This window comes from Carassius carassius, chromosome 4 (genome assembly GCF_963082965.1).
Source record: "Carassius carassius chromosome 4, fCarCar2.1, whole genome shotgun sequence".
Taxonomy (NCBI): Eukaryota; Metazoa; Chordata; class Actinopteri; order Cypriniformes; family Cyprinidae; genus Carassius; species Carassius carassius.
Genome location: NC_081758.1, coordinates 41,860,469 through 41,888,396, shown reverse-complemented (window position 1 = coordinate 41,888,396; position 27,928 = coordinate 41,860,469). Strand labels below are relative to the sequence as shown.

The window sequence follows — 27,928 nt, the reverse complement described above, 5'->3', positions numbered from 1 at the left end:
GTTGGTGTTTGAAAATACATTTCGGTCTAAAATAGCATAAACCTACAGATACATATGCAAATAGTTTTTTAATTCATTCAGTTTGCTTGATAAGAGCATCAACAGCAATGAAGAAACCATATCTTTTCCCAGTATTTTACCATAAAGTGTTTCAAGTCTTATATTGTGCAATGAATAAAAAAAAAAAAAAAGATTACAAGGAGTGTACAAAACTTGTAATAATATGCTTTTTATGAATACTATACTCTCTTCAGTATCTCTCGGTAATCATTATAACTTAGTAATATAATTATAGCATCACAATGTTTTAAAGTCTGTTATTTTATCAGTTTGTACACTGATATTAATGGAAATCAAATGCAAAGTTTTGACAATACACGATTTGGTATATTTAGCAGCATATTATAAATAAATTCAGACTAAAATCTTATCCACAAATATTTTCAAGTTGTGCAAGAGACCTGATGTTAATCTTGACAGATCATGCTAGTATAAAATGAAAGCTCTGTTGTATAAAGTACTAGTTATAAACAAAAAAAACACACTACAGTGTTTACTGATTGAACGCAGAGCAGAATTAAAAGGCACTTTTAAATACAACTAAACACTGAATTGCAGTAACAATAAGGCAGCTAAATGTTTCATATCAATTAATGTAGTGTATTCAAAGGTGCATTGATTGCATGAAAGCTTGTCACAGCATGAAATCTCAGGTCCTGTCCTCCAGCAGGATCTGGTTGAATCCGGTCACCACGTCTGTTTTGTGCACTGGGTGCATGTCAGCGTACAGCAGCGGAGATCTCTGGAGATGCATCTTAATGGAGCCCTGTCAAAAACATAAGAGTTACATAGCAGTTAAAGCAATATATAAAAAATATACTTGCATCTCAAATCAAAATCTGTCTGGGATATTAGTTACGGTAACTAAAATCATAAACATTTGTGTTACTTTTGGTTAATTTTTATTTGACACTTTATTACACACTTTTTGTACTTTATATTGTATTTTATTAAATCTTTATTTTGAACTGTACTGCCTAGGAAACTAGCCGAAATAAAACCTGTTTAACTTGAAGTACTAAAATAGGTAAACAAAAATTAATAAAAACTTTACAGACAATTAAAAACTAAACTAAAAATAGTTTTAATCCATTCATAAAGTAATAAAGATAAAAAAAAATAAAGATAATATATATATATATATGTATATATTGAAATGTTACCATGGCAAATAACTGAACTAAATTACAAAACCACGTTACAAAATTACAAAATAAAATACAATATTATGTATTACAGCCTACAAAATTTCATAATGCACGACAAATAAATCCAAATTAAATTTAACAACCTGATCTACATCAGAGTAAAGATCTATTAAAAATATTTTAAGTAATAAAGCTGAAAAAAAAAATTAGATGAAAACAAACTTGACTCATATGATGCGATTTCAATGTTTACTTACTCTTTGGAGTGTTACAAGCTCTTGATAAATAAAGAAGATCTGTGAAGATACAAAGACTAAAGTCTCAAATCCAAAGAGATATTCTTTATTAAGAGTCAACCACACCCCCCTAAAACGTCTCGTTTAAACACGCACATCATCTCTATGTCACTATGTGGAAATGTGCGCGTGATGCCTCCCAAATGTTCACACAAAGAAAGAAGGCATGGTTTCTGTAACACAGTTAGTGTTGAAGCAGTCATGTCAGAGAGATGCTGTGTGTATCTAGGAGAAAGAAAAAGCACTTTATTTGTTCTTACTTCTGAAAGTAGATGCATTTAGGAATCTTTAAGATTACTTACAACAGAACAGCAATGCATTTTACGGACGACTGTTTCGTGAACCTAGGAGAGGAGGTCATTCTGACTTTGCCGTGACAATCTGGCACTTCTTAATCAGCTGCTGTAGGTATGTTTGTTATTAGTTTAAGTATTTGGCATTGACTGTATAAATGCAGAGCTTTGCACATCATGTGTGTGTGAGAGAGGCGGGGCATAGAGGACCTACAATAACGTACAGTATTTTCAAAATAATGTGTTTTTTGAACATTAAAGCATTTCAACATTCTGTTACACCAAATACACAAAATAATGATCTTTTAAAAAGCATCGTATGACCCTTTTTAAACTAATAAATATTACCTTGGTAGCTAACAAATTAACAAGCTTAAATTGAAGAATTAAAATTTATAAAACTAAAACAAAAATAAAGCTAAATATTTTGGAATATATATACAAAAAAAAGATAAATGACAAAAGCGCATAACAAAATGACAAACTTGAAAACTTAAGTTAAAATGAAACCTAAAAATAAAACCTAATTCAAGATATTAATAAATACTATAATAGTATATAAATAATACTGAGTGTTAGCGGAATCATTCAAGGTCACTCAGAACTGAACAAAGCTCAGTTTACCGTATGTTTGAAGCGTCTCTTACCCGCGGCTGAGCTCTGATAGACGCCACACCCTGGTCAAACTGGTTGGTCTTTACTTTGTATTCACCGTTTCTGAATGGGATCTTCAGACATGCCATCATAGACTTGATCTGCTGGAAACCCGTGGCTGTCAGAGAGACAGTGACGCTGGGAGCAGAGGCCATGACCAGGCCGATGGGCCAACCTCTGACCATCACAGGCTCCTGGATGCTGGAGAGCTGCACAGAGCATCTCTCCTTCAGCAGAGGATCCAGCTTCGGCAACACACATGATGCTTCGTTCTCCATGAAATCCTCAGCATCATCCAGCTCTGCCTCAGCTAACGCATCCATCCACACCTATCGAGGAGGAACACAGAGAGATAAGAAAACGGCACAAAACACATTTAACTGAAGCTAAATCTACTTAAAGTCAGCATGAAACTGCGTTCAGAAACCATTTGACTTCTGTAATGACACTTTTCTAAATAAAATTTTTATTTGAAAAAGATTATCAAATAAACACAGAAACTTAAAAGGTCTTCACAACAAAACAGCAAAATAAAAGTTCTGTTGAGCAAATTTAACAAATATATTAATATTGTACAGTAATAACAACAATAATAATAGTACTTTAAGGAATATTTAAAAAAAAGAAAATGTATCCATGTGTTCATTTTAAACAGTGTGGTACTCAAGGCTCATTACAAATCCATAAAAATAAAATAAAAAACTTTATTAAAAAGAAATTACTATTATGAAGTATAATGTACTTATCAAAGTAACAATAAAAAAAATATGATTTTTTTAAAGGAATATCACTAATCATCAAACATCTGTTCTGCAGCACTTTGTTTGGCAAAAAATAAATAAATAAATAGGCATTTACATTTTTTTCCCTTCAAAATCCAATAAATTCCCAACAGACAAAATCAACTCCTGTCCAACATCTTTATTAATCAAAATAAAAATCAGCACAATGCTAACCCTCCAGCGCCTCCATCTGGTCTGGATGACTGATGCAGCTTTGTGCCATTTCCCAATCTCTCTTCTGATCAACCAGGATCTCAAACCTGTGATAAAGATGCACATAAAGACACTACATAATACTGTAAATACTGGATTACAGCGGTTTGTCCTACAATATTCATTCCCTCTCACAATAGCTCAACGCATCTGCTAAATGATTAAAAGTAAAGAAACACGATGCCATTTATGAACTACTATAGCTCGACAATTTAATTTGCATTAAATCATAAAAACAGAATAGAGAAGAAATAAAACAGACTGAATTTGGGGGAAAATAAAAATTCAGCACATTTCACAGGGCCTTATTTACGGTTTAAAATTTTAATTTGTTATTAAATTGTTAAACTGTGAACTTGTTTGACTTTTGGCTCTACTGATCTCAGTGAAGCAGCTATTTGGCTCGGGTGAGCTGCATCTGTTCTGTTCTGAGTTTAAGTGATAATCAGGAGGAAGTTGATCAGGTGACAGCGTCTAGACGCACAGCAGATGTCTGCTCCGTCAGCCAAGCACAGGTCAGAGAGTAATGCACAGTCACTGAGTCTATTCCTGAAGAATAACGGCTTCTCACTTGTGCACTTTATCTCTAAGCGGTCTAAAAGTTTCCTACTAACACAACCAGCTGATTCCCAACTTTAATTCTGAAAGGTCTAGAACAAGGTTGTGTGTCTTTAGGATTGCATGCTTAATCAAAACGAAACTGAAATTACAATATAGCTTAATGCAAGTATTAAACTGCAAAGGCTGTGATTTAATGCAATAAATGTATGCACTGCATGTTTCAGAGTGAGCTGTTCATGATCCGCTGGTGTTTCAGCATCTCAAGTGTGGCTCTGTTCACAGTAAATGCAGCTCCACATGAACATCTCTGCATCTGCTCTGAGTTTAACTCACTTTAACGAGCATTTAGGAATGCAACGTGTCAACTATCTTCACAAAGTTGTAATAAGTGTTTTTCAACAAAAGAGAAGCTTTAAGGTCTCCATGAATTTTTCTGTCAAAATAAATGATTAAATTAAGACACAATATTAGTATTGTAATTTTACTGTTGAAGTGCAAAAATAAATAATAAATACATAAATACAATTCTTAAATGAGATTTTAATTTTTATTCTACAGAAAAATATTACTATAATATAAGCATTTCTTTTTTTTTTCCATTTTTATTTAGTAGTTGTAAGTAGTAGTGGTAATTGTGTTAACAGTAATAATAATAACTACACCAATAATTTATTATACTAATAATGCCTATTTATTTATTTTTTAAATAGGCATATTATTATATGATCAAAAAATCTTGGCCAAATTGTTCAGACCTACAAACAAGCTATTTCTTTTCTTTTTTTTTCGGCTTTTTTTTTCTTTTCTTTTTAATCGCATATTTTTTTCTTTGTTCAAAAATAAATAAAACAAATTATTGAAAAAAAAAAAAATACAAATAACAATTAGATTTTTTCCCCAAATTGTGCAGCCCTATTTGTTATACAACTGTACTACTTGTAATCACAAAATAAAGATGTTAAATCCTAACCTGCTTGTAAGCGGGTGGCAGCCTGTCTCTTGAGGTTATGCTGATTGGTCTGGTGCCTGCGCCAGCAGCACTGGATACAGAACGCCTTCTGTGAGCGCAACCTGTTCCTGTGCTCCTCCAGCATCTCCAACTGCATACATATGATAAAATAACTACTGACATTACATTACATCACATCTGACCGCTTGTGATTGCATCAGCCGAGAAAGGGTAAACAGGGCAAAAGACTTCATAGAACTTTCAACAGCTGCTGACTGCATGCTTTACCAGAGAGTGTGTGAGAAAGACTTTGGTCCTGCCACAGTGCAGCATGTTGTTGTTGTCATCAGGGCTGAGGGTGGAGTGTGTGGCACGTCTCTTGAGGACCACATTAAGCACATCCTCTACAGCAGAACCCAGAACCGCCTGATTGCTCATCTCAGGGCCTGTGGGTGAAAGTGGAGCTTTAGAAATACACATTTATGATACTACTATTGTGTTTTATGGCAAGACACTAGAGGTAAAACCATAGCTTTTCCATGCTCTGGGCTATTTTTAAAATGTGAGCTATTTTTTTTTCCATAACATGTCTTCTTTAAGACTACCGGAAAGAAAACATCCAAAATACACAATAAGGTACTTATTTTATAATACTTTATGTACTTGCGTCTGTGGATTTCCAATACAACATATATCTTTAAAGGACGTGAGATCCACTTCAGCAGCACTTGCATACAACAAACTTAACGTTTTTTTCCCCCTTATCTTATTATATTCTGAAGGTTTTTATAAAGGGGTTTGTTCATATATCATTCACCTGGTTTACATAACAGCTTATTCATAAAAACCAAGTTTTTTCTTTTTTGACTGTTGACAGTATTTTCTGATGTATGGAGTGATGCAACAAATGTCATAATGTACTGTAATTAATCAACAGGGGAAGTATAATGAAATTAATTAGTTAAAAACTTCACCTGCTGTGTCTTGCCTTAATGCAACTGAAATCAAACTCTTTAGTGTCATCTTATAGGTGCAACATGTTCAATTAAAAGTTTGCTTTGACTCTTGGTGGGTCGAGGTATTAAAGCAGACATGTTCAATCCTGTTCCCATGAATCCACCTTCCTGGAGATTTTTTACTTCAAATCCTGCCCTAACTCCTGCCTGTAATTTTCTAAATACATAGCTTAGTTGGTTTAGGTGTATTTGATTACAGCTAGACTCTGCAGGAACGCAGATCTTCAGGAAACAGACTGAGCTTCCGTGGTTTACCTGAGATTTAAAACAGATTTTGACTTGCTTTAAACAAACTAATGTGCACATCTAAGAAATGGTTATCTGTACCAAATCACAAAATCCGTGACAAGAAACCACATGCAAAAAAAAAAACAAAAAAAAAAAACTTAGAAACAAAATACAACTTGTTTATCTCTAAACATTAGTCAGATTAAGCCAAGATTTAAATAACATGCAAAAGAGGGAAATCGTGAAGAGAGAAATAAGAAAAGGTGAGCAAACGCTTCACTGCATGCAAAATATCCACTAAATAAGCATGCAGTAATTCACCTTAGGAATTCTGATTCACATTTAAGCACTGCGTTTGTAAAAGAAGATAGGAAGAAATGAGAGAAGGATGCTGAAAAAACAAGACAAGAATCAGGAATTAAAAAGGAGAATAAAAAAACTTTTTTTTGTTCACTTAATGATCTACATACTGTTCATTTGGTTGATTTGCGCAGTTAGTCTGGTGTTTGTGATCAGCCCGTATCTTTGGAGGAAACTGCCATATGGGATCCTGTACAAAAAAAAATAAAAATTAGTTTTGAGTTACGCTCTTATCCGTGTGTACACTTTTTTTTTAAATAACTAGGAAGCACTGAATCCTGGCCACCAAAAATGTTCACGCAAGAATAATTCAGATTTTATTGCACTGATAATGTATTGATGTGAGTGAGAGCGAGGCTTGCACAGAGCGATAGTTTTGTGTCTTTACACATCAATGTATCATCACGAGCCGCAGGTTTCAATGTTTTTTCGTTTTATTGTACGTTTTAGCCGTGATTCCCATCCGCTTACATTATAAGACTGATAGACTGCAACGGCTTGTGTTAAAAATCTCAGTTTGTGTTCTACTGAAGAAACAAAGTCACCTACATCTTTGTTGCCCTGGGGGTAAGCAGATAAACATCACATTTTCATTTTTGGGTGAACTATCCCTTTAATGGTAATAATAACAGAAATAATGATAATAACATCAGGTTAGGAAAAAGCCATTTTTAAACAGTGAAAAATGACATCTGTTTTGTTATATAAAGCAAATCATTTTCAGTTAATTGTTTTTCTACCTTAGTCACAGAGCACTTTATTTTGAGAGTGAGAGAACATCCTGCAGTTCATAGAAAACCAGAATCAGCAAAAATCTGTACACTTACAAAAAAAATGGAAGTGGCCAAGAAAATCCCAATCATCTCTATTTTTGAATAAAATTATTTGTTGTAAAATTAAGTGTATTAATTGTTAAATGAAGAGTGTTTGTAGTGTTACCTGATGGGAAATCCTGCTGCGCTGATGTTTATGGTCTCCACTATCCCACAGGCCTCAAGCTGAGCGATAACCTGAACACAAACCAAGCCGAGACTCACTAGCCAGTAGAACTATAAACCCAGTCTGTGAACAATAAACCTGTAACCCTCAAGGGAACCCCAAGTGAAGAGACAGAAATGCATCTGTTTTTGCCTACCTCTTCCCTTTTGAAGGTGAGCGGTCTGCAGTCTGGGTTGGGTTTAATGCAGCGTGTGTAGTGTGGCGTGGTGCTGTGTAAAATCTTCATCAGGCTTTCAAGAGAGTTCTGCATATTCACAGAAAGACAATCAAATGATCATTATAAACACAGACTCAGGTCAATCTAAAAATGAGTGTCTGTCTCCTTTAAAATTTCTCTTTGGCCAGCTCGTACAATCAAGAATATAACACGTACTGGGACAACAAAATGATCTCTAATCATTTTTAAATGTGAATCATATTGATTAACAGCTAATGCAAAATCATACATAAAACACCTTGAAATTTATCAGAAGACAAAATGCAACACTATAACATCTGTATTCTTTAAAATCTTTACCCTAAATTTAGAGATGACAGTGACCACTTTACTGTGTCCTCTCAAACCCTCGTTCTCACGGTCACCGTCAGCAAAAAGACTATGCAGCAATGAATCCTGGGAATCCTGCAGGAGACTGATGAGCTCAGGGGGAACTGGATCCTAGAGAACAAATAGACATTCACTCAATATTATGCATTCACTCCAAAGCATCAAAACACTTTATAAACCTATTGATCCCAAAGAAAGAAATTTCAGCTTATACAAGCTACATAGTTTATGCACACAACTATTTATATAGTTTGCACCTTGTTCTTCTCCATCATGCCCTCGATCTGGTAGCTGACTTTGCCTGCGTAATGGGCCACAGTGAAATGGGGCTGCTTGCTGAATTTGTCCCAGCTGATGCTGTCGTTATCTGACAGCTCCTTCTGCAGACGCACACAAAACTGCATCGCATCCGATGCTCTGTTCAGACGACACTCCTGGACAACAGACAGACAGTGGACAAAGAATTAGAAAAACAGAAAGAAAGAACTCATTAGTGCTATTAAAAAAGCTATTTCACTATGTATGATGGTCATAAAGCAATAAATAATAGGAATCACTACATTTGTGATGCAATTTAAAATAGAATACAATCCAAAAGAAATTAAAGATGCATTGACAGACAAAGCCATTGTCTTCATGCAAAAAATCCTGCATAATGACTATATTAAGTCACACTTTTTCTTTGTAAGCAGACCTCATTGAGCAGGGAGAAAATACTGGAGGGACTGCCTTCAATCAGGTCCAGGCAGCCCTGGTTGTCTTGGTACCGTATGAAAGACCACTGCAGCCCCTCGGTCACATACTCCTCCTGCTGGGCTTTCAGGTAATGAGCCACAAAGTGCTGCTGCAGCTTCTCGTTAGCGTAATTAATACACAACTGCTCCAGATTGTTCAGGAGGAAGCATTCAAAACCGTACACATCCAGCAGACCTGTAGAAGACAACCGTCAAAGATTAAATGTGTTTTCATTCCAGATAAAAGATTTCACACAAAAGTCTGACTGGAAAGTAATGCGTTTAAAATAAAAAGTGAATAATTAGAATATGTACCAATGAAGTTGCACCAAATGGACCTGTCTGCACACATACTGTTGTTTATGAATGTGACTAACCAGTCAAACAGCCTGTAAATAAACAAAAAACATTTCATTTGCTCCAGCACTCACTTTCAGTATATTGGAATTTATAAAAAAAATGCAAAATTCTACATGCTGCATTATATAAAACTGTAGCATATACAGTAGAGTGTGTTTCAGAGTAGCATCTTCATAAGATATGACATAGTTTATGCGACTCACCGTGCGTAAATTGCTTTAGCAAGACAGTCTCTGCGGACGCCGCACTCCGATTGAGAGCAAGGTTTGAGGATGTTCTGTTTTCCAGCGCGCAGAGTTCTCACGGTCAGACACGACTCCAGCTCGTCTAGCTGTACATGCAGCAGGTCAGCGGTCTTCTGCAGGAAACCTGCACACAGCATTGAGAGAGAGAGAGAGAAGTAATCAACACATGCCACTAATCAGATATCTGACACGTATCCAGCACGTCCTCGGGGGGAATATTAACTAATGGCTTTGGCCTGTGTATATAACAGATACTGATTTTAATACATGTATTCCGCAAGGCTGCATTAAATTGAATAAGTGACAGTCAAGACATTAAATGTTACAAAAGATTTATGAATGATAAATGAAAACATGAAAAAATGATTTTGAATGATCTATTCATCAAAGATACAAAAAAGTAACAGTTTCCACAAAAAATTGAGTAGCACAACTGTTTTCAACATTAATAATAATCAGAAATGTTTCTTGAGCAGCAAATCAGTATATTATCATGATTTCTGAAGATCATGGGACACTGAAGAATGGAGTAATGATGCTGAAATTCAGTTTTGATCACTGGAATAAACTACACTTTATTTTAAATTGCAATTTGCAATGTGTCACAGGAAAATACTAGTGAGACAGGAGGAATGTGATGGGTACAGGTCAGACATTAACTTGCATCATCCATAAAAGTACTTTTTTCCTCATCATTTATCATAATTTAGCTTTTTATATAAATAATACAGCTTAAACACATCACACCTTTGGAGTGTTCATCAAGATCACATGTCTGAGCCTCTTCTGATGCAGGATTGAAGTCCACGTTCCCCAGCTGCAGAAGACCTGCAAGGATCTTTGCAAAAACACAATCATGTCATTTTACAAACAGCAGTATAATATCCATTTCTACAATCTACCTCAATAACAAAGCAGTTTAAAGTCATTTAAAAGTGCAATAAGTATCTAAAAAAATCTTCAACCTTCACTGTGGTTTTGATATAATTTTACACTTATCACTTACTGTGAAAATCTGTGTCCGTTTACTCTCATCAATGCCAAGGTTGATCATGGCTTCCACAGTCTCTTGCAAACAGTCTTCTACTCAGACACAAAAAAACAAACAGAATGCAAGATGTCAAATCATAACACCGTGCCTCCTCAGATTCCTCCTTTCATGCTTCAAAAGACAAATTCTTGAAGTGCAATACTTGCCTTCTAAGGTTTTCTCAGCATGTGGCAACCAAGCAAAGTCTTGATCCAAAGGCAGCATCCATTCAAGTCTCTGTTTCTCTGTGGCTCCTTTCATCATCTTCAAATCAAAGTGATTATAAACAACCAACATTCATTCAAATGAAACTATCCAACTGCCTGACACCCTTGAATGTTTTAGATAAATCTACATGTATACAGCACTATAACTGATAGTATTACGGTCTCTTATTTCACCTGGTAAAATATGTGAAAATTTCTCTCATTTGGAGCTTGGAAAGCCACTCTGGTTTTCTCCAAGAGATATGTCTGCACTGATGCCCCAACCAGCAGCTGAGAGCTGCATTATAAACAACAACAACAACTGATGTTTACACCAATCACAAGATGCTTCAGGTTCATGCTCATGTGTGAAACAGAGAGAAAGCAAAACTGACCCATTGAGCTGAAGCTGAATGTATTTTCCAAAGCGACTGCTGTTACTATTGCGTAATGTGCAGGCATTGCCTGGGGAAGAAAGGAAAAAGAAAATAAAGACTTTTAGAAAGTGTAATGAAGATGAGTGTAACTTCAGAGGGAAAATGAGACTAAAACATCATCTGCTCTCTGTCTTTCTCACCAAATGCCTCCATGAGCGGGTTGGAGCCCAGTACTCGTCTTTCTATCTTCTCTACGGTGTCCTGGCATTTCTGAGAAGAGGCCGCCACAGTGGCATAATACTTCATCAGACATCGTGACGTCCACGTCTGAGGAAATATTTAATAAAAGGAGATGTGGTCTAAATCATGGAGCAGTCTTAAACTTAGTATGTATTTGGAATATTGAGCTTGAAAGATCATTTAAAGATGGTGAATAATGAGAAATCGTAATTTCCTTTATTTTTTTCATTAAGAGACTATTGCACTATGAAACAGAACTCAAAAACAGTCTAAAAAAAGTGCTATAAAAACACTTTCTTAATGTGCAACGTTAAAGGGGTGGTTGATTATGATTTCGCTTTTTTAAACTTTAGTTAGTGTGTAATGTTGTTGATAGCGCATAAACAACGTCTGCAAAGTTACGACACTCAAAAGTTCAATGCAAATGGAGATTTTTTCTTTTAAAGAAATCGCTGTTTAAAGGGGTCATCGGATGCCAATTGTCCACAAGTTGATATGATTCTTTAGGGTCTTAAAGAAAAGTCTGTAACTTAGTTTAGTTAAAATTTCTCAATGATAGTGTAAAACAACACCGTGTTTACCCCGTCAAAAACAGCAATTTTCAGAGCAAGCTGTTTTCTTGCATGAGAAGAATATTAGTTAATTAGGAACCTCCACCAAACAGCCATCACTTACCTTCCCAGCTCCACTCTCTCCAGAGACAACCAGCGACTGGTTCATGGGCTCCACCTGGCCTTGCACATTCCTATAAGCCTCTTCTGCTACGATGAAGATGTGTGGCTTAAACTCCTGTGTACAAAGAGATGCATTAACATTGTTTTCAGAATAACAGTGTTTTCTGTAAATCAGGTTGAGATGGCTGATGCCTCGGTGCGTTTAATATAACCTGCCTTTACCTGTCTCTGAAAGGTTAGTCAATATTATTTAGAACGGCCTCAGTTGTTGTTTTTTCTAACTTCCTGATTTGCAATTTTTTCGATAACATCCTCTGGCGTCAAAATAAACATGCAGAGCAAAGCATTGTCTAAGTTACTGGCCCACGGCACAATGTGAAAAGTTCAAACCTCATAATTAAAAAATAGCTTGCATTTTACCTGATTTAATTATTGTGGAAATTAATGATAAGTTGACAAGATGCAACAACAAAAAAACAAAGATTGTTTGGTGCTGCATTAAATATAAAATTAAAGACTAATTTATTAACTGTAGATTTAATGTCAGTGAACCTACTGAACAAAGAAGGTGTGCAAACATTGTTTTGACACTGTCCTCTACTATGACAAAAGGCAAATGGACAGCTAAACATCCTCCTGTCATCTGTTATGTACAGCATTTGAAAGAGAGATGTCTCTCATTTCAAAAGACAACATATAAAACAAATATGACTAGAAGTGGATGTTATGACCAAAACATTCACGATACAAGTCATTTTATATCACATTAATGGTAGATAATCACAATATAGTTATTTAAATAGTTATAGTTATTTTTGCATCATTCAACAAAAATGAAACCAAGAAATATTTAATGTATTACCTACATTGTCAACAGTAATACTGCTTTGATTCATTTGATGATAATCCAGTAAACTAAATACTTCAGGCTGGTTTTGTCAGTTTCTGGTGACTAAATTTTAAAACATAACCAAACCAGTTGACATATTTCTACCCATGCACTGAATGAAGTATCACACTACTAATATAACCATAAAAACTCATAGCACTTATGGCATATTTATGGCTTCCACACTAAACTTCCAAACTTACATATTTTGATGTTAGAGGTGTACTGATTAGGGATGTGCATGACGACTAATTTGACTGTCGTTTAAACTGAAGTTTTGTATCCGACTAGTCGACTATTCTAAAAGCAAGACGGGAACAAACAAACGGGAATTTTATCAAGGAATAGCATTAAAACGGGGTTTTAAAAACATACTTCATCATGTAGGCTGTATCATAAAAAAAAGAGACAGGACCTGAGGCGATTAGAGTTTCCAGCCAAAATTGTGAATTTAACTTATGCGCAATATTCTGATTATTACATAAAACATTTGCGAACAAGCACTGTTTCCATCCAAAGCATCAAATAGAACAAAATCGTCACTTTGTGTTAAACTGGTACTAAATATCAGTAAGAAAACTAGGAGAACTGAATATAATAATTTTTCATATATGATAAATTACTTGCGCCTCAGAGCGAGCAGACGAAACAAATTACATAATTGCTTTTGAAGGTGGATGCATGCTGCTGTTTGGGAACGCAGTCGTTTAAGACATCATACACAAATACTTTGATGACAGACTTTGCTCGGGTATTTCAGATACTGTGAAACGAGATCATGCAGTCCGCTGCTAATCAAGTTATCCCACCTCAGCGCAAGTCAGGGGATTTTTTTTAAAACCAAGGGATTTATTATACGAAATTTGGCATTTCCATCACTCGTTTCTCATTCGATACTTCAGAATGCGTATTAAAACAGGGTGTTGGAAACATATTCCTGCACTTTAAAAAATGCGCTCTGCAGGAACTGTGCCTGTCGCGAATATGATTACGCATCGCTCCATTAGAGTTATTGTAAGCCAATTAGACATTACACAGTTTCACAAAGCTTTTCTGTTCTCTTACGAGAGCTCTCTCGTACTGCGTCTTAGCTAAGACGCTACGGGAAAAGTCTCTTTTCACGAAATACTGAAGCAAAAAATTATCCTTAATTTTGTATTTTTGTAAATCGCATTTGCAGCAGTACACAGCCATAGGCGAGACGGCTCGTTCGCTCATTGGCTTGTTCTGCGGCAACTGCACAGCCTATCGAGCGCGGGCTGATGCAACAGACCAATAAGGGCGCTTCGCGCCCTTCTTGCCACTTCCCGCCGAAACAGGTGTGGCCCAACCTATAAAAGGAGCTCGAAAAGGCTGACTCATCTGATTTTTCATCTCTTCAACGAAGCTCACACATCGCTGGATCACGGAGGAAGCAAGCGCCGTCTGAGAAAGCATATAAGCAGGACGAGCCATTCTGAAGCTGCTGGCATCGCCGCCTTCCACTGCCGTTCCTGCTGCGCTATCCGGCGCCTATATCCTTTCAATTCTGTTATATCCAGCTGTTCTTATGTGTGTGTGTGTGTGTTCGCCCTGCGACACACACTCGTAAAAGAGCTCGCGTCTTTTTTAAGATGCCTTCCTGCGGCTCCTCAGAGCCCCACTCAGCGAGGGAGACCGGTACGTCATCTGTGTCTCCTGCCTGGGTGAAGATCATGCAGCGCTCGCGCTCGCTGACGGCGGATGCCCCCACTGCGAGCTGTTGCCATGGTGACTCTGAGGACTCGCCTGGCCTTTTTCTCTTTCTCAGTGAGGGCTGGGCGAGCTCCGAGGATCTCGCGCCTTCTGCTCAGAAGCCCAGCAGACGAGCTGACATCGAGAAGGAGCCGGGGCGAATGCTCGTGTTGGCCGCGATGAGTCTCGGCCGCGAGTGGTTCGCACCAGCGCCCCCCCTCTCGTTCCCGGCTGGATGGTATTTCCCTTTCGGATGAGCGTACTTCTCAAAGCCCGCCTCATTTCTTCCTGAGCTTCACGAAGAGGTGGCGAAGGCTTGGAACGCTCCATATTCAGCACGAACTCGTTCGTCTGTCTCACTAGCATTCTCCACATTGATGATGCTAAAAACAGGAACTACCACTCACTTCCGCCGGTGGAACAGGCGATAGCGACGCACCATTGTCCGCCTTCTGCTGGACGGCGGCAAAATCGGTGTTGCCATCTAAAGCCTGCTGTGTGACGCTGCGTCGGCACTACTAACGATGGCTGCTTCGTCGAAGCGCAGATGTACGAGTTCCGCTGTGGCCGAGCTCTCACCCAAGCGCGCCGCTGTTTCAGTTCCAGGAATTGTGACTGTCTCAGCGTTTTCTGCAATGCGCAAGCCTGCACAGTTGCCCGCTTGCCTGCACACAAAAGCCGTTATCACAACAGCTTCAGCAACGCAGTTCGATACCCCCGTTCTCGCTCTACCGGCCGTCGCCCCGCGCCGCGGGGACCGCGGCAGAGGATTATGGTGAGGCCGGGACCCCTGAAGCCATCCTAGGAAAGCCATCTATGCATGCTGCATGACGCTGCGTCGGCACTACACACGATGGCTGCTTCATCGAAGCGCCGGTGTATGAGTTCCGCTGTGGCCGGGCTCTCACCTAAGCGCGCCGCTGTTTCAGTTCCAGAGATTGTGACTGTTTCAGCGTTTTTTGCAATGCGCAAGCCTGTACGGTTGCCCGCTTGCCTGCACACAAAAACCGTTATCACAGCTACCCAGATATTTCCCGAAAAAGGTGTAATTTCTGGTGTCCCGGCCACGGCCGATGGTGCTATAAATGTAGTGACGATGCCCACTGCTCAGTGCCCATCTCCACATATAAGCACAGCCCTTCACACAGGGCTCGCGCCCATAAAAGCGACTCAAGTCGATCACGCGCACTGCATAGTAGACGTGCCCACTCCTCAGTGCCCACAATCACTATGTCACACGCGTCATGTGGTTTCTGTAAAAACGAAACCCGTGCACGTTCGTCCGGCCACGGCCGATGGTGCTATAAATGTAGTGACGATGCCCACTCCTCAGTGCCCATCTCCACATGTAAGCACAGCCCTGCACACAGGGCCTGCGCCCATAAAAGCGACTCAAGTCGATCGCGCACACTGCATAGTAAGTGTGCCCACCCCTCAGTGCCCACAATTACTATGTCACACGCGTCATGTGGTTTCTGTAAAAACAAAACCCGTGCACGCTCGTCCGGCCACGGCCGATGGTGCTATAAATGCAGTGACGATGCCCACTCCTCAGTGCCCATCTCCACATGTAAGCACAGCCCTGCACACAGGGCTCGCGCACATAAGATCGACACAGATCGGTCGAGCGCGCCGCATAGTAAACGTGCCCACTCCCCAGTGCCCACATACACTATGTCACATATTGTCATCGAGCCCTTAGCCATTCATGCAGATGCATGGTCAGCGCTTCCAGGGGATTCGGATTGGGTGCTAGGCATTATAAAGAGAGGCTACTCGCTACAGTTTTTTCGACGCCCTCCGCGCTTTTCAGCGCGCGTCGAAACTACGGTCAAAACAGAAGTAGCACACATACTTCGGGCTGAAATGTCAAAACTGTTGAGCAAAGGGGCTGTAGAGCCTGTGTCTCAAGCTCAAAGCGAGGGGGGGGGGCTGTACAGCAGATACTTTCTGGTGCCCAAGAGAGACGGGGGTCTCAGGCCCATACTGGATCTAAGACAGCTGAACAAGGCATTGATGAAACGCAGTTTCAAAATGCTTACGACCAGGAAACTCCTCGCGCAGATTCGCACAGGGGACTGGTTCATGTCAATAGATCTGAGGGACGCGTATTTTCAAATACAGATAGCGTCAAACCACAGGCGATATTTGAGATTCGCCTTCGAGGGCCAGGCATACCAGTTTACAATCCTCCGTGGCTCCTCATACGTTTACGAGGTGCATGGATGCAGCGCTCGCTCCTCTCAGACTCAGAGACATGCGAGTGCTGGATTATTTGGACGACTGGCTGGTTCTGGCCCGATCACGAGCGGAGCTCGTGGACCACAGGGCCGTTTTACTCGATCACCTCGAGAAGCTCGGCCTCAGTGTCAATTGGGCGAAGAGTTCGCTGAACCCCAGTCAGACGATTCTGTTTCTGGGTATAGTTCTGAACTCGTGTTCCATGACGGCACGGCTGTCACCACAGCGCGTGATGGGCATTCAGCGCGCAGCGAGTTCTTTCCGCTGCGGCGCGACCGTGTCGCTCAAACACTGTCAGAAGATGCTGGGCCTCATGGCCTCAGCATCTCCGGCTCTGCAGCTGGGCCTGCTCCGCATGCGCTCCCTGCAGTTCTGGCTGAAGACGACACGACGTCTGTATGCCTCGAAGTGGTCGGTGTTCTCCAGCTGGTACACAGCTCGAGGATATTCACCCCTTAGTTGTGAGGTGACGGAGGTTCTCTCCTTCCTACAGGAGCTGCTGGATAAGGGCAGAGCCCCATCTACGCTCAAAGTTTATGTGGCGGCCATCGCAGCGTTTTCTGAAACAGCGCTCGGTCAGTCAATAGGAAGGAATGATTTGGTCATCCGGTTCCTCAGAGGAGCTAGGAGGCTGAATCCTCCCAGACCTCCGTCAGTCCCTATGTGGGACCTCGCGGCGGTTTTGGAGGCCATGAAGGGTCCCCCTTTTTGAGCCTATCCAATCGGTTAACCTTCAGCATCTGTCGTTCAAGACAGTATTCTTGTTGGCTCTCGCTTCGGTGAAGCGTGTGGGTGATTTGCACGCGCTCTCGGTGAGCCAGTCGTGCTTGGAGTTTGGTCCTAATGACTCAAGGGTCATACTCAAACCTAGGCACGGTTATGTGCCGAAATCCCTCAACACGCCGTTTCGGGCTCAGGTTATTGCCCTGTCAGCCCTGCCGGTGTCAGGAGAGGATAGAGACTCGAGTCTTCTTTGCCCTGTCAGGGTTTTAAGAGCTTATGTGTCTCGCTCTGCTGCCTTTCGGCAGACGGAGCAGCTGTTTGTCTCGTTCGGTGGACGTTCCAAGGGAATGGCTGTTTCGAGACAGACTCTATCCAGATGGATAGTTGACGCCATAGCGTTAGCTTACGCTTCTAGGGGCCTTCAGTGCCCATTGGGTGTCAGAGCACACTCCACAAGAGGCGTCGCCTCGTCGTAGGCGTGGTCTACTGGGATCTCCTTGCAGGATATATGTATGGCGGCAGGTTGGGCCTCGCGTCTACATTTATCAGGTTCTATAACCTGGAGGTTCCCGCCTTGCAAGCAAGGCTGCTGTCGGTATAGTCGAATCAGGGCCCTGAGGGGAATTCTGAGTTCATGAGCGATATGCGCTGCCGACTGTTATATGGGCAGTATTGCGTAAGACCCGCATTGCCACATTGGTCAGGCTTTGCCTCGACTGTGGGATGTCATATTGCCGCATCTACGGATGCTGCTAGATATGGGACGGAGGGCTTTCCCCCTTTTCTGTCCTGGACTCTCTGTGAGTCCCTCAGGTGACTGTGCACTGTAAATCCTGGGCGTTGCTTCAGGTTTATTGGTGTGTGATCCCTGCGCGCACGGCATTTTGCATTGGGTTCCCGTAGCGTCTTAGCTAAGACGCAGTACAAGAGAGCTCTCGTAAGAGAACGTACTCGGTTACTAAACGTAACCTCGGTTCTCTCTAGAAGAGCGAACGAGTACTGCGTTCTCTGCCGTGCGCACGATTCACTCTGGTTCGCTTCGGCGATGAAATAAATCAGGTGAGTCAGCCTTTTCGAGCTCCTTTTATAGGTTGGGCCACACCTGTTTCGGCGGGAAGGTCTTATTGGTCTGATGTTGCATCAGCCCGCGCTCGATAGGCTGTGCAGTTGCCGCAGAACAAGCCAATGAGCGAACGAGCCGTCTCGCCTATGGCTGTGTACTGCTGCAAATGCGCTTTACAAAAATACAAAATTAAGGATAATTTTTTGCTTCAGTATTTCGTGAAAAGAGACTTTTCCCGTAGCGTCTTAGCTAAGAGAACCGAGGTTACGTTTAGTAACCGAGTACGTTTCCTTCTCATTCAAAATATTGAATATGTTATTGAATATTCAGAATATGTTATTTACTATGTTTTAAATGTAACAATGGGAATTTGATAGTAACATAAAATGATGATAATTTGAATGATAATCAAGGTTTTTTTTTTTTTTCTGTCGTGTAATTGACTATTGTTTTCAGTGTCGACTAGTAGGAGCTGTACTGGTTAGTCGATAAGACCCGCACATCCCTAGTACTGATAGACTTGTGTGTTCACCTGAGGTTGAGGGGCGGAGTGATATTCCTTCATCACATCCAGAGAGTACAAGTGAGGGATGGGCTGGAAGGGGTTGAGGGCGACCAGCGTGCAGCCAGCATGTGTGTAGAAAACCTTTGCACTGTACCTGGCCTGCAGACATTTCAGCACTGCCAAACACAAAACTACACAGCTGTAACTGACTGTAACTGACACATTAACTCACAATAGGACATAAAGGACTGGTATGGAGGCTTGTTTCTTAAAAATATAAAAGATGTTATTGTGACCTCAGAATTCTTACTTTTATTTCAATTCTGAGAGATTTTAACTCACGATTCTGAGGCAGAAAAGTCTTAATTGCATAATGTTAACTAGCAATGGTGATAAAGTCAGGATTGTGAAATAAAAAGTCGCATTTTTTATATGATATGAAGGTCAATATTATGAATCAGAATTCAAGCTCCAGTCTAGAATTTCACATGCTAGAATTAAAATCAGGCATCAAATTATTGTAATGTGGAAGATTATCGTTTTATCTGAATTCGGGAAGAAAAAAATCTTGACATTATTTACTTTCAATAAACATCATAAAGCCTATGCTGATAAATGATCAATATAATTGCTGACATAAATCACACAAGCCTGTTCCCAAGTGCTTTTGCACACTGTACCTGTAGAAGGGGTAACCGGGTTGACTTTAGTGAGGTCGTCATACGTGTGAAGTTCTGCTTCATTGATGAGGAAATCTCGGATGTCCTCTTCCAGTGACTCAATTACAGATTTCCTGAAATCCTGGGCTCTGTCTTTCAATCCATTTATCTGCATGATGCAATTAATAAAGACCATGCTATCATAAAGAATATGTTCCCCACTTACTGTACAGATCATGCAGCAATCCAATTCAGAAAAGTACAGTACTAGCCCTAATGCCGTTCTGCACAATCACATTTTTTACATTCCATTGACAAACAGGTTCAGTGATCATCAGAAATGCCAAGTTTTAATTTTCCTCGTTTTCAGAGTCCTCCATCCATAATATTGCTTTCATCAGTTATAAATGTCACCTTGTCTGAATCAAGAGAGAAATATACACACTTGCACAGATCTGAGAGGACAACAGAAGATGCACTTTTACATTGAAGAAAGTATTATTATGGGTTATGGATAAGGCTGTGCAAAAAATCGAATGCGATTTTCATATCCAGCATGTGCGTTCAGATTAGGGTTGCCAGGTTTTCAAAACAAAACCTGCACAATTGCTCCTCAAAATTAGCCCAATCGCGTTTCGTTCCGGGTGATAACATACATGTTTTTTGGCGGCTTCTCTTGGTAAAATTCGCATTATAGGGGCTAAATATCACATTATTGGGAATGGGGTCGCTTCGACTCGCACACATGAAAAACTACCGCAGACTTGGCAACACTTTTTGGCATTTACTACACAATGTTCACTGACAATCTACACAAAATCGCAGGCGAATCATTGCCAATTTTGCCCTAGTTATGGACTCATATTTTAGCAGGAAGCAACGGTTTAGAAGGAGTAACACCACACTCACGATCACCAAGGTGCCAGACAAACAAGACTGAAAATCTCAAAAAATTAACTGTCTGGTGTCTGCACACTTGAATCCTTAAAGCAAATTTAATCACCAAGCTTTCGGTCAAACGACCTCAGGGAATACAGACAATAAACTGTGTTCAAACACATCAGGACAATCAACAGTGATTACCACACCTGTGAAAGCCAGCAGGAAGCAACGGTTTGAAGTTAAAAATGTCTTAATAATGGTGATTTCTTTCTTACAAACATGCAGCTCTTTATTTCACAAGATGTTAACTGATGGACTGGAGCACTGTGGATTACTGTGGTGTTTTTATCAGCTGTTTGGACTCTCATTCTGACGGCACCCATTCACTGCAGAGGGTCCGTTGGTGAGCAAGTGATGATTAAATTTTTCCAAATCTGTTCCCATGATAAAACAAACTCATCTACATCTTGGATGGCCTGAGGATTATTAAATGGCTAAATTAAATTATTTTTTTGCTTTTAGTCCGACCGACTTGCCGATTGTAAATTTGCGTTAATACCGACCAATTTTTTTTTTTTTACTCTTCAAACTACTAATGCAAAAGCAATAAAATAATATTAATTATATTTAAGTAAGTATTGTAAATATATAAATTTTCTAGGCCTACATACAAACGAAGGCTATCTTCCTTAATTTAAAAAAAAAACCCGTGACGTCTATAACGGATGTCACACTATGCCTGCGCTTCGTCTCATACTCCCATTCACTTTCAGAGTCAACGGTTCGCACTTGGTAATGATGGCTGCGGCTGCAGTAAACTAAATGTTCGCGGTCACTGTTCAAAGTCATACGGGTTCGGGCACCATAATACATTTAAAAAAATGCATTAAAACAGCTTGACACCGCTTTAACTTGGCACGAAGTTCTGGAAAAACTGTGCCCAGATCTTTTCCCATCCCTTCTCCCGTCTAGTCTAAAACCGTGTCCGTGTCGACTGTTACTTTATGTTCGAAAATCTATTGCACGAACCGATTGGACCAACCAACACAAGTTTCAAAAACGAAAATAGGAAATTGATTTTAACGACCTTCTCTCAGAGCGCGTCCAGGTTTTTTTTTTTTTTTGAACACGCATCACACAGCAACTGCAGCTTCGGACACACGCATAACAGCAAATAATACTTCTGCACACTGTTTCTCTTTTTACAACAGAAATGTGAATTCTGCCAGTATTCAGACAGTCTCATGCATACAGATACAGATTCTGGCTAGAATCGCCTAGGGCTGTAAAAATAGCTGAAAAACTAAATTGAATTGTATTCGAATTTAAAATGCATAATAATTTCAGTTAGGGTGAAGAAAAGCTTTTTGCTTCTCTTCTGAGGCTCAAGATAGCGCATCGAGCAAAATATAACTGCACGTTTATTCAAAGCATTACAATACATGATTGTGAAAAAACAACATAATATTTAAAATAATTTTTATGAACAATTATTATTAAGTTGGTTAAAGAACTTTGCTTAACAGCGTCATGTATACATGCATTGTTAAATTAATAAATAGGGCGGAAAACCAGTCACACAGAATATTTTTTTTTTTCATTTAAAAACAAGAGATGCAGTGGGATGGGGAACAAAAACCCAACATAAAGTCTCGAGATATTTTTAGAAAATTTAATTAAATACATTAATTTTACATGTCTTTCTAAACCTGCGGCTCTCTTGTGCGAGACGCGAGTCCCTCTAGAAAATGTGCGAAATATGCGTTCTGTGTGAATGGCTTGGTTTCAGTTTTTATGTAAACAAGATCTTCTCCACATTGATGTACTCTCTTTTTTTTTTTTTTTTTTGTAGTGGCTTCAACTGGATAGGCTAACATAACCTTATAATGCAATGCCACATACATCGTCATCGCATCTCGTGCGCCACTGATAAAGATCAAGTATACTTCGGCCGTCCGCACACTGTCTGCATTATGTCCTTTTCGTCATCCGCGGAATGGAACACGGACTGTGAAGTACCGGGGCTCATAAGGCAGCTTCCTTATATGACCTATATTTGGTGTTTTTTTCCGTATAAAACATATTTAGACATGCAAAATCAATTTTACAATCGATTCAATGAACACTTGTCACTCAAATCAAACAGGATTTTTTTTTCACAAAAGTGACAACCAAAGAAAGCGAAGTAAACGGTCTTTAAGAAAAGTTTTAAATTTGTTTGTGGCCTGCATCAAAATGAGGTTTGCAATTATGCGCCTGAAGGCACGGGTTGAAGACCCAGTCAGTGATGTCACGATATGCTAATTTGTTTAAATTCATACCTACGTCATCACCATCACCAAAATTTTCCTTTTTTTTTTTTACATTGAAACTTGAAAAAAGAAAATATAGACCGACCTACTGACCCTTTTTTAAAAAAAAATTACTGTTACTGCAAACCAAAATATTTTTAAGGATGGCCTAATTGCATGTACTATTCCTCATTTGAAAGACAAAGCAAAAGTTCCTAAATGAGCAACAACAGAGTAAGAACATTTCCTAAAAATAATATGCCAGGTGAGACATTGCACGTCCTTCCTGTGATGCTGCTGTGAATCCATATGCTGTGATGACAGCATGTGTTGATAGTGTGTGTCAGGACATGCTGAACACAAGCTAATCATACACTGTCTGCTGGACAGACCCGCTCCTAATCCAATAACACAGGTGCACCACAACAAGATTAAGTTAAGAGGAATCTGAACTGACTGGTGAACATATTAAAACAAATGGTAAGATAGACCTTGGCTAGTGCAGGGATCACATCAATGACAGACTAATTTGTAAAATTTGTAATCTGTTCATTAGTCCCTCTAACTCTAGCACTCTCTAGTATTCTAATTGCAAGAAAGAAAGAAAAACTTGACCCTCTAACACTTGCACTCTCTATTCTATTTCTATTCTTACTACTTGTATTCTTTAAGAAAGAGAGAGAGAGAAAGACTAGCATTCTCTTTAAAAAAAAAAAAAAAAAAAAAAAAAAAAAGTGTCTGCTAAATGACTAAATGTATCAACACAATTACAGATTCCCATAGAACTGATCCTATTCCATCTGTAGGGAACTTTCTTTCTGATACCAACACTTGAGTCATGAATCATGATGGCCCAGAAAAAAATTAAATTAAGACTTTATCTATGCTAAGGCCTGAGGGCATGAGAAACCAACCAATTGCATTATTCACACTTATTGGTAAAACAAAACTTAATAACTGAGGGTAAATGCTGCAAAAAAATAAAATAAAAAATAAAATTGACCATGGACAATATAATTTGTATTCATTGTATGGGCGGGGCCTAACGTGACGTTACAGCGCGCGTGTCAGAAGCTACCGGCGCGAGCGTGGTTGAGAGTTTTGTCCTTCAGTGAGGCTGAAAAAACAAACAAATAACTCAGAAAATATCATATTTTTTATCAGAAAATATGATTAGAAATAATCACTGTAACGTTAAATCACTTTATTAACGGTTATTCTGTTCAATAGAAAACGAGCGTTATTCCCTAGTCACCAAGCATGTCTAATTACTTCCCAACAAATAAAATATTTAGGGTGGTTATAAAATGGGAGCAATTTAAAATTCAGATTGTAATTTATGTTAATTCTGAAAGTGAAGTGTATTGTATTTCTTAAAACAATAAACTAGTAAATACCACCATGATGTTTGATGATGATGATGACCAACAGTATGTTTGTAATGGGGTTTTTAATTTTTAAAAGTCTTGTTTTTTTGTAGGTAATAAATTTCAAATTTCAAAATGAGGTAAAAAATGTCAAATTAGCAGTAAATACAAAAATAAAAGTTACCGTAATTTAGGGCTGGGCGATATGGGGCAAAAAATATATCTCGATATATTTTGCTATATCTCGATATACGATATATATCTCGATATCTTTACAGGAAAAATAACCCCCCAAAAACTACTGCAAAAACAAATTATGCCAAATACAAGTCTTTTTTTATTAAAGTGCAAAGAGGTTCATGTAAGAACAAAGTGCTTCTGCAACATAAAAAAATAAATCTCTGCATACAAAATAATAATTTAACTGTAAAATAAAGGAAGAAATATAACTTATTGCCTTTTCATTCAAAAATATAACAACTAACTTGAGGTAGGCCGTGCATACAGGAATAAAGTGCAGGGATTTAAAAAAAATCCCTGGTAACATAAATAATAATAATTTAAATATAAAATAAAATAAATACATATTGCCTTTTCGTTCAAAAATAAAACAACTCAACCTCATCTTTGCATTAACTGTTGTAGCTATCAACAAATAGCCAAAAAACTAGTTTGTGTAACTCTTTTACATTTTAATATTTTGAGCAAGGAATACCAATCTGTCTACTGTGTCAGGATTCAGTGCAGCCCTTTGACAAGTAACTATATTTCCACTGCAGCTGAAGATCCTTTCAGACGGACTGCTAGTGGCAGGCACACAGAGGTACTTTTTTGCAAGGGTGCTCAGTGCTGGATAGGCAACCTCATGTTCCTGCCACCATTGTAGTGGATCTGCCTCACTCTCCAAACATGCAGACTGTAAATAGCTTGACAGCTCATTCTCAATGGACTCGCGAGGTGTGAATGAAGAGTAAGGGGTTGCATCTTGGACAAAGAAGCTGGCTAGTGTTTTTTTCTTTTTAGCAATGGGGGGCACAGGATCTGCTATGGCACTCACTTGTGCGGACTGAGGCACAGCTTTGTCAACACCTGCAGAGGCAGAGCTCTCCTGATCACCCAGCAAACTCTGTGCTTCGCAGATGACCCTCTCTTTCAATGCAACCAGTTTCCCACTGCTGACATATTTCCCCCGAAACCGTGGGTCTATAAAGGAAGCAATGTCCAGCAAGTCACTGGTAGAGGGCTCTGAATACTTCTCATTTAAGTAAGTCAGGATGGTGTGTTTGATGGACTTTGTTAGCTCACTGTCACCTTCCTCAGGAGCAAGGAGGCTGCTGTTAAAGAGCTGGAGCACAGGTCTTACATAGGAGAGTGTCACATACTCCTCGCCTGACAAAGCGTCAGTGAAGTCATGCAGGGGCTTCAGTGCTCTTTGGATGGCCTCTAGCACCTCTATGTCTTGCCAGGTAAGAACCAGAGGTCTTGTTTTCTTGTCAGCAGACAGGACTTTGGCAAGAGCCCTTTCCTGCTCAAGGACGCGTTCTATCATTTGTAGACGTGATCCCCACCGTGTGGTGGACTCCGTACTGAGCTGATGAGCTGGTAAATTCATCTGTGCCTGCACTTCGGCCAGCTCCCTCCGCTTTTTCCAGCTGTAGGAGAATGCGCTCACAGTTTTCTTGCAGAGAGAAATGGCCCGTGTGATACGAGGGTCTTGCATTCCATGACCTGTAACACAGTAAAAGCAAAAATGAAATATTGTTTTAAAATGTAGTTTAATAGCTCAAGACATGAATTATCTCTTAATTTTGTGACTGTATAAGTATAGTTTCTTTTTAATTTGTAATAAAGTTATTATTTTGACATTTACCTTTTTAATTATTTTGCAATACACTGTTTTTTTTAAAAAAGACCAGATTATTTGCCAGTCCCTTCAACCCAACCAAACATTTCACACCGAAAACACTGAAAAAAAATATTCATTGAATTTAATAAAAACATTATGGTAAGTGATTGCACACAATTGATTTTAGCTTAATTTAAACAAATGTTATAAGTTGAACTGTTAAACGTTAACGTAATGCATTTGTTAAAATGTAGCTTAAATCAATTGTGCAACCACTTACCATAAAGAAATTGATTACAAAAACATTTTCAGTGTACATGTGTACTGTGCGCGCGCACACACACACAGACACATGCACGCACGCACGCACGCACGCCCATGTAAGACCAGGTATATTCCACTCACCAATCGCCAAATGTAGTCTGTGACCAAAACATTGCATCCTCTGCCAGTTGTTGTTTTGGACTGCGCAGACGATATTCGCTCCGTTGTCAGTGGTGATGGCCACGGGTCCATTTGGATTTAACATCCAGGTTGTTGTTACGTCTCTGAGGGCCTCTGCGATATTTTCCCCTGTGTGATCTTGTGGGAAATATGTGGTTTGAAGGCATGCACTTTTAATCTTCCAGTCCAAAATATAATGTATGGTGACGCACATGTAAGGCTCGCATGTCCTGCTGCTCCACATGTCTGTAGTCAGGGCATAGTCAGTAACCTTCTCTAATTCGGAAGCAAGACGCTCTCTCTCCGTAGTGTACAGTCGTGGGAGTTCTTGTCTCGCAAAGTAATGCCGACTAGGTAAACTGTATCTCGGATCAAGTGTTTTTAGCATGCTTATAAAGCCACGTTGTTCAACGATGGAAATGGGTGCCATGTCCACCGCTATATGAAATGCCACGGACTTTGTGATGCTACACCACCTTGCGCTCTTTCTTTCATATTCTACACTCCGCGTTAGAGCATTGTGTAGTGTTATCTGTGTAGTGTGTGGAGTGTTGCCAGTGGGTTTAGTGGCCGGGATCCTTAATCTGTTGCACTCCTCGTAAGCGAGTTTGTGTCTTGTCTGCAGATGGTGGAACAGGTTTGTGGTGCTAGAAGCTTTGGTTGGAACCAACTTGCGGCATTCACGGCAGTATACCTCGGTTTGCTGTTCGTCCGACGCCTTAAACCCGAAGTATCTCCATATAATGGAGCCATTTGTCCTTTTTTTTGAGACGAATTCTGGATCTGTAGCCTGCGGGCTGATTGTGGGCGCCGCCATGTTAAATCAAATGAGACAACACGCGAGGGGAGGGGGAACAAAAGCAAGGGAGCGGGGGGCGAGCGGGAGCGAGCGAGCACAGCACAGAGAATGCAAACAAGCAAAGTGGCGTAATCAAAATTAAATATAAACAATATATCGATATATACGATATGTCAAAATCCATATCGAGTTAAAAAAATATCTCGATATATCGTAAATATCGAGATATCGCCCACCCCTACCGTAATTTACCTTTTCCTTCTGTCGGTTTGGTCTTCCAGCCTTTTCCAAACTCCTTGATGTCCCGTCAGAACTTTTAACGGTCGAAACGTCTTTATTTTTGAATAAAAACTTCTGTTTGACATTCGCCATAGCTGTAAACTTTAAGAAGACTCGTTTCGCAGTATTTACTGTATTATATCGCTGCCATTAGCCTGATATTTTCTGAGTTATTTGTTTGTTTTTTCAGCCTCACTGAAGGACAAAACTCTCAACCACGCTCGCGCTCGCGCCGGTAGCTTCTGACACGCGCGC

General features: G+C 39.7%; 1 protein-coding gene across 1 annotated transcript; it reads right to left on the bottom strand.

Moving 5' to 3' along the window:
- Positions 1 to 262: 262 nt before the first annotated feature.
- Positions 263 to 27,925, bottom strand: LOC132140078 (unconventional myosin-XIX-like). Its single transcript, XM_059548878.1, has 23 exons — positions 27,647 to 27,925; positions 19,787 to 19,934; positions 19,134 to 19,282; positions 11,974 to 12,087; positions 11,259 to 11,385; positions 11,077 to 11,146; positions 10,877 to 10,979; positions 10,643 to 10,739; positions 10,452 to 10,528; positions 10,193 to 10,283; positions 9,404 to 9,569; positions 9,156 to 9,229; positions 8,801 to 9,036; positions 8,364 to 8,540; positions 8,077 to 8,217; positions 7,696 to 7,803; positions 7,500 to 7,570; positions 6,671 to 6,750; positions 5,245 to 5,402; positions 4,978 to 5,107; positions 3,408 to 3,493; positions 2,445 to 2,780; positions 263 to 826 (listed from the first exon to the last, which is right to left on the bottom strand). Exons 1-23 carry the CDS (start codon positions 27,764 to 27,766, stop codon positions 710 to 712), a joined length of 2,976 nt encoding a protein of 991 aa, XP_059404861.1. The 5' UTR covers positions 27,767 to 27,925; the 3' UTR covers positions 263 to 709.
- Between the last annotated feature and the right edge of the window lie 3 nt (positions 27,926 to 27,928).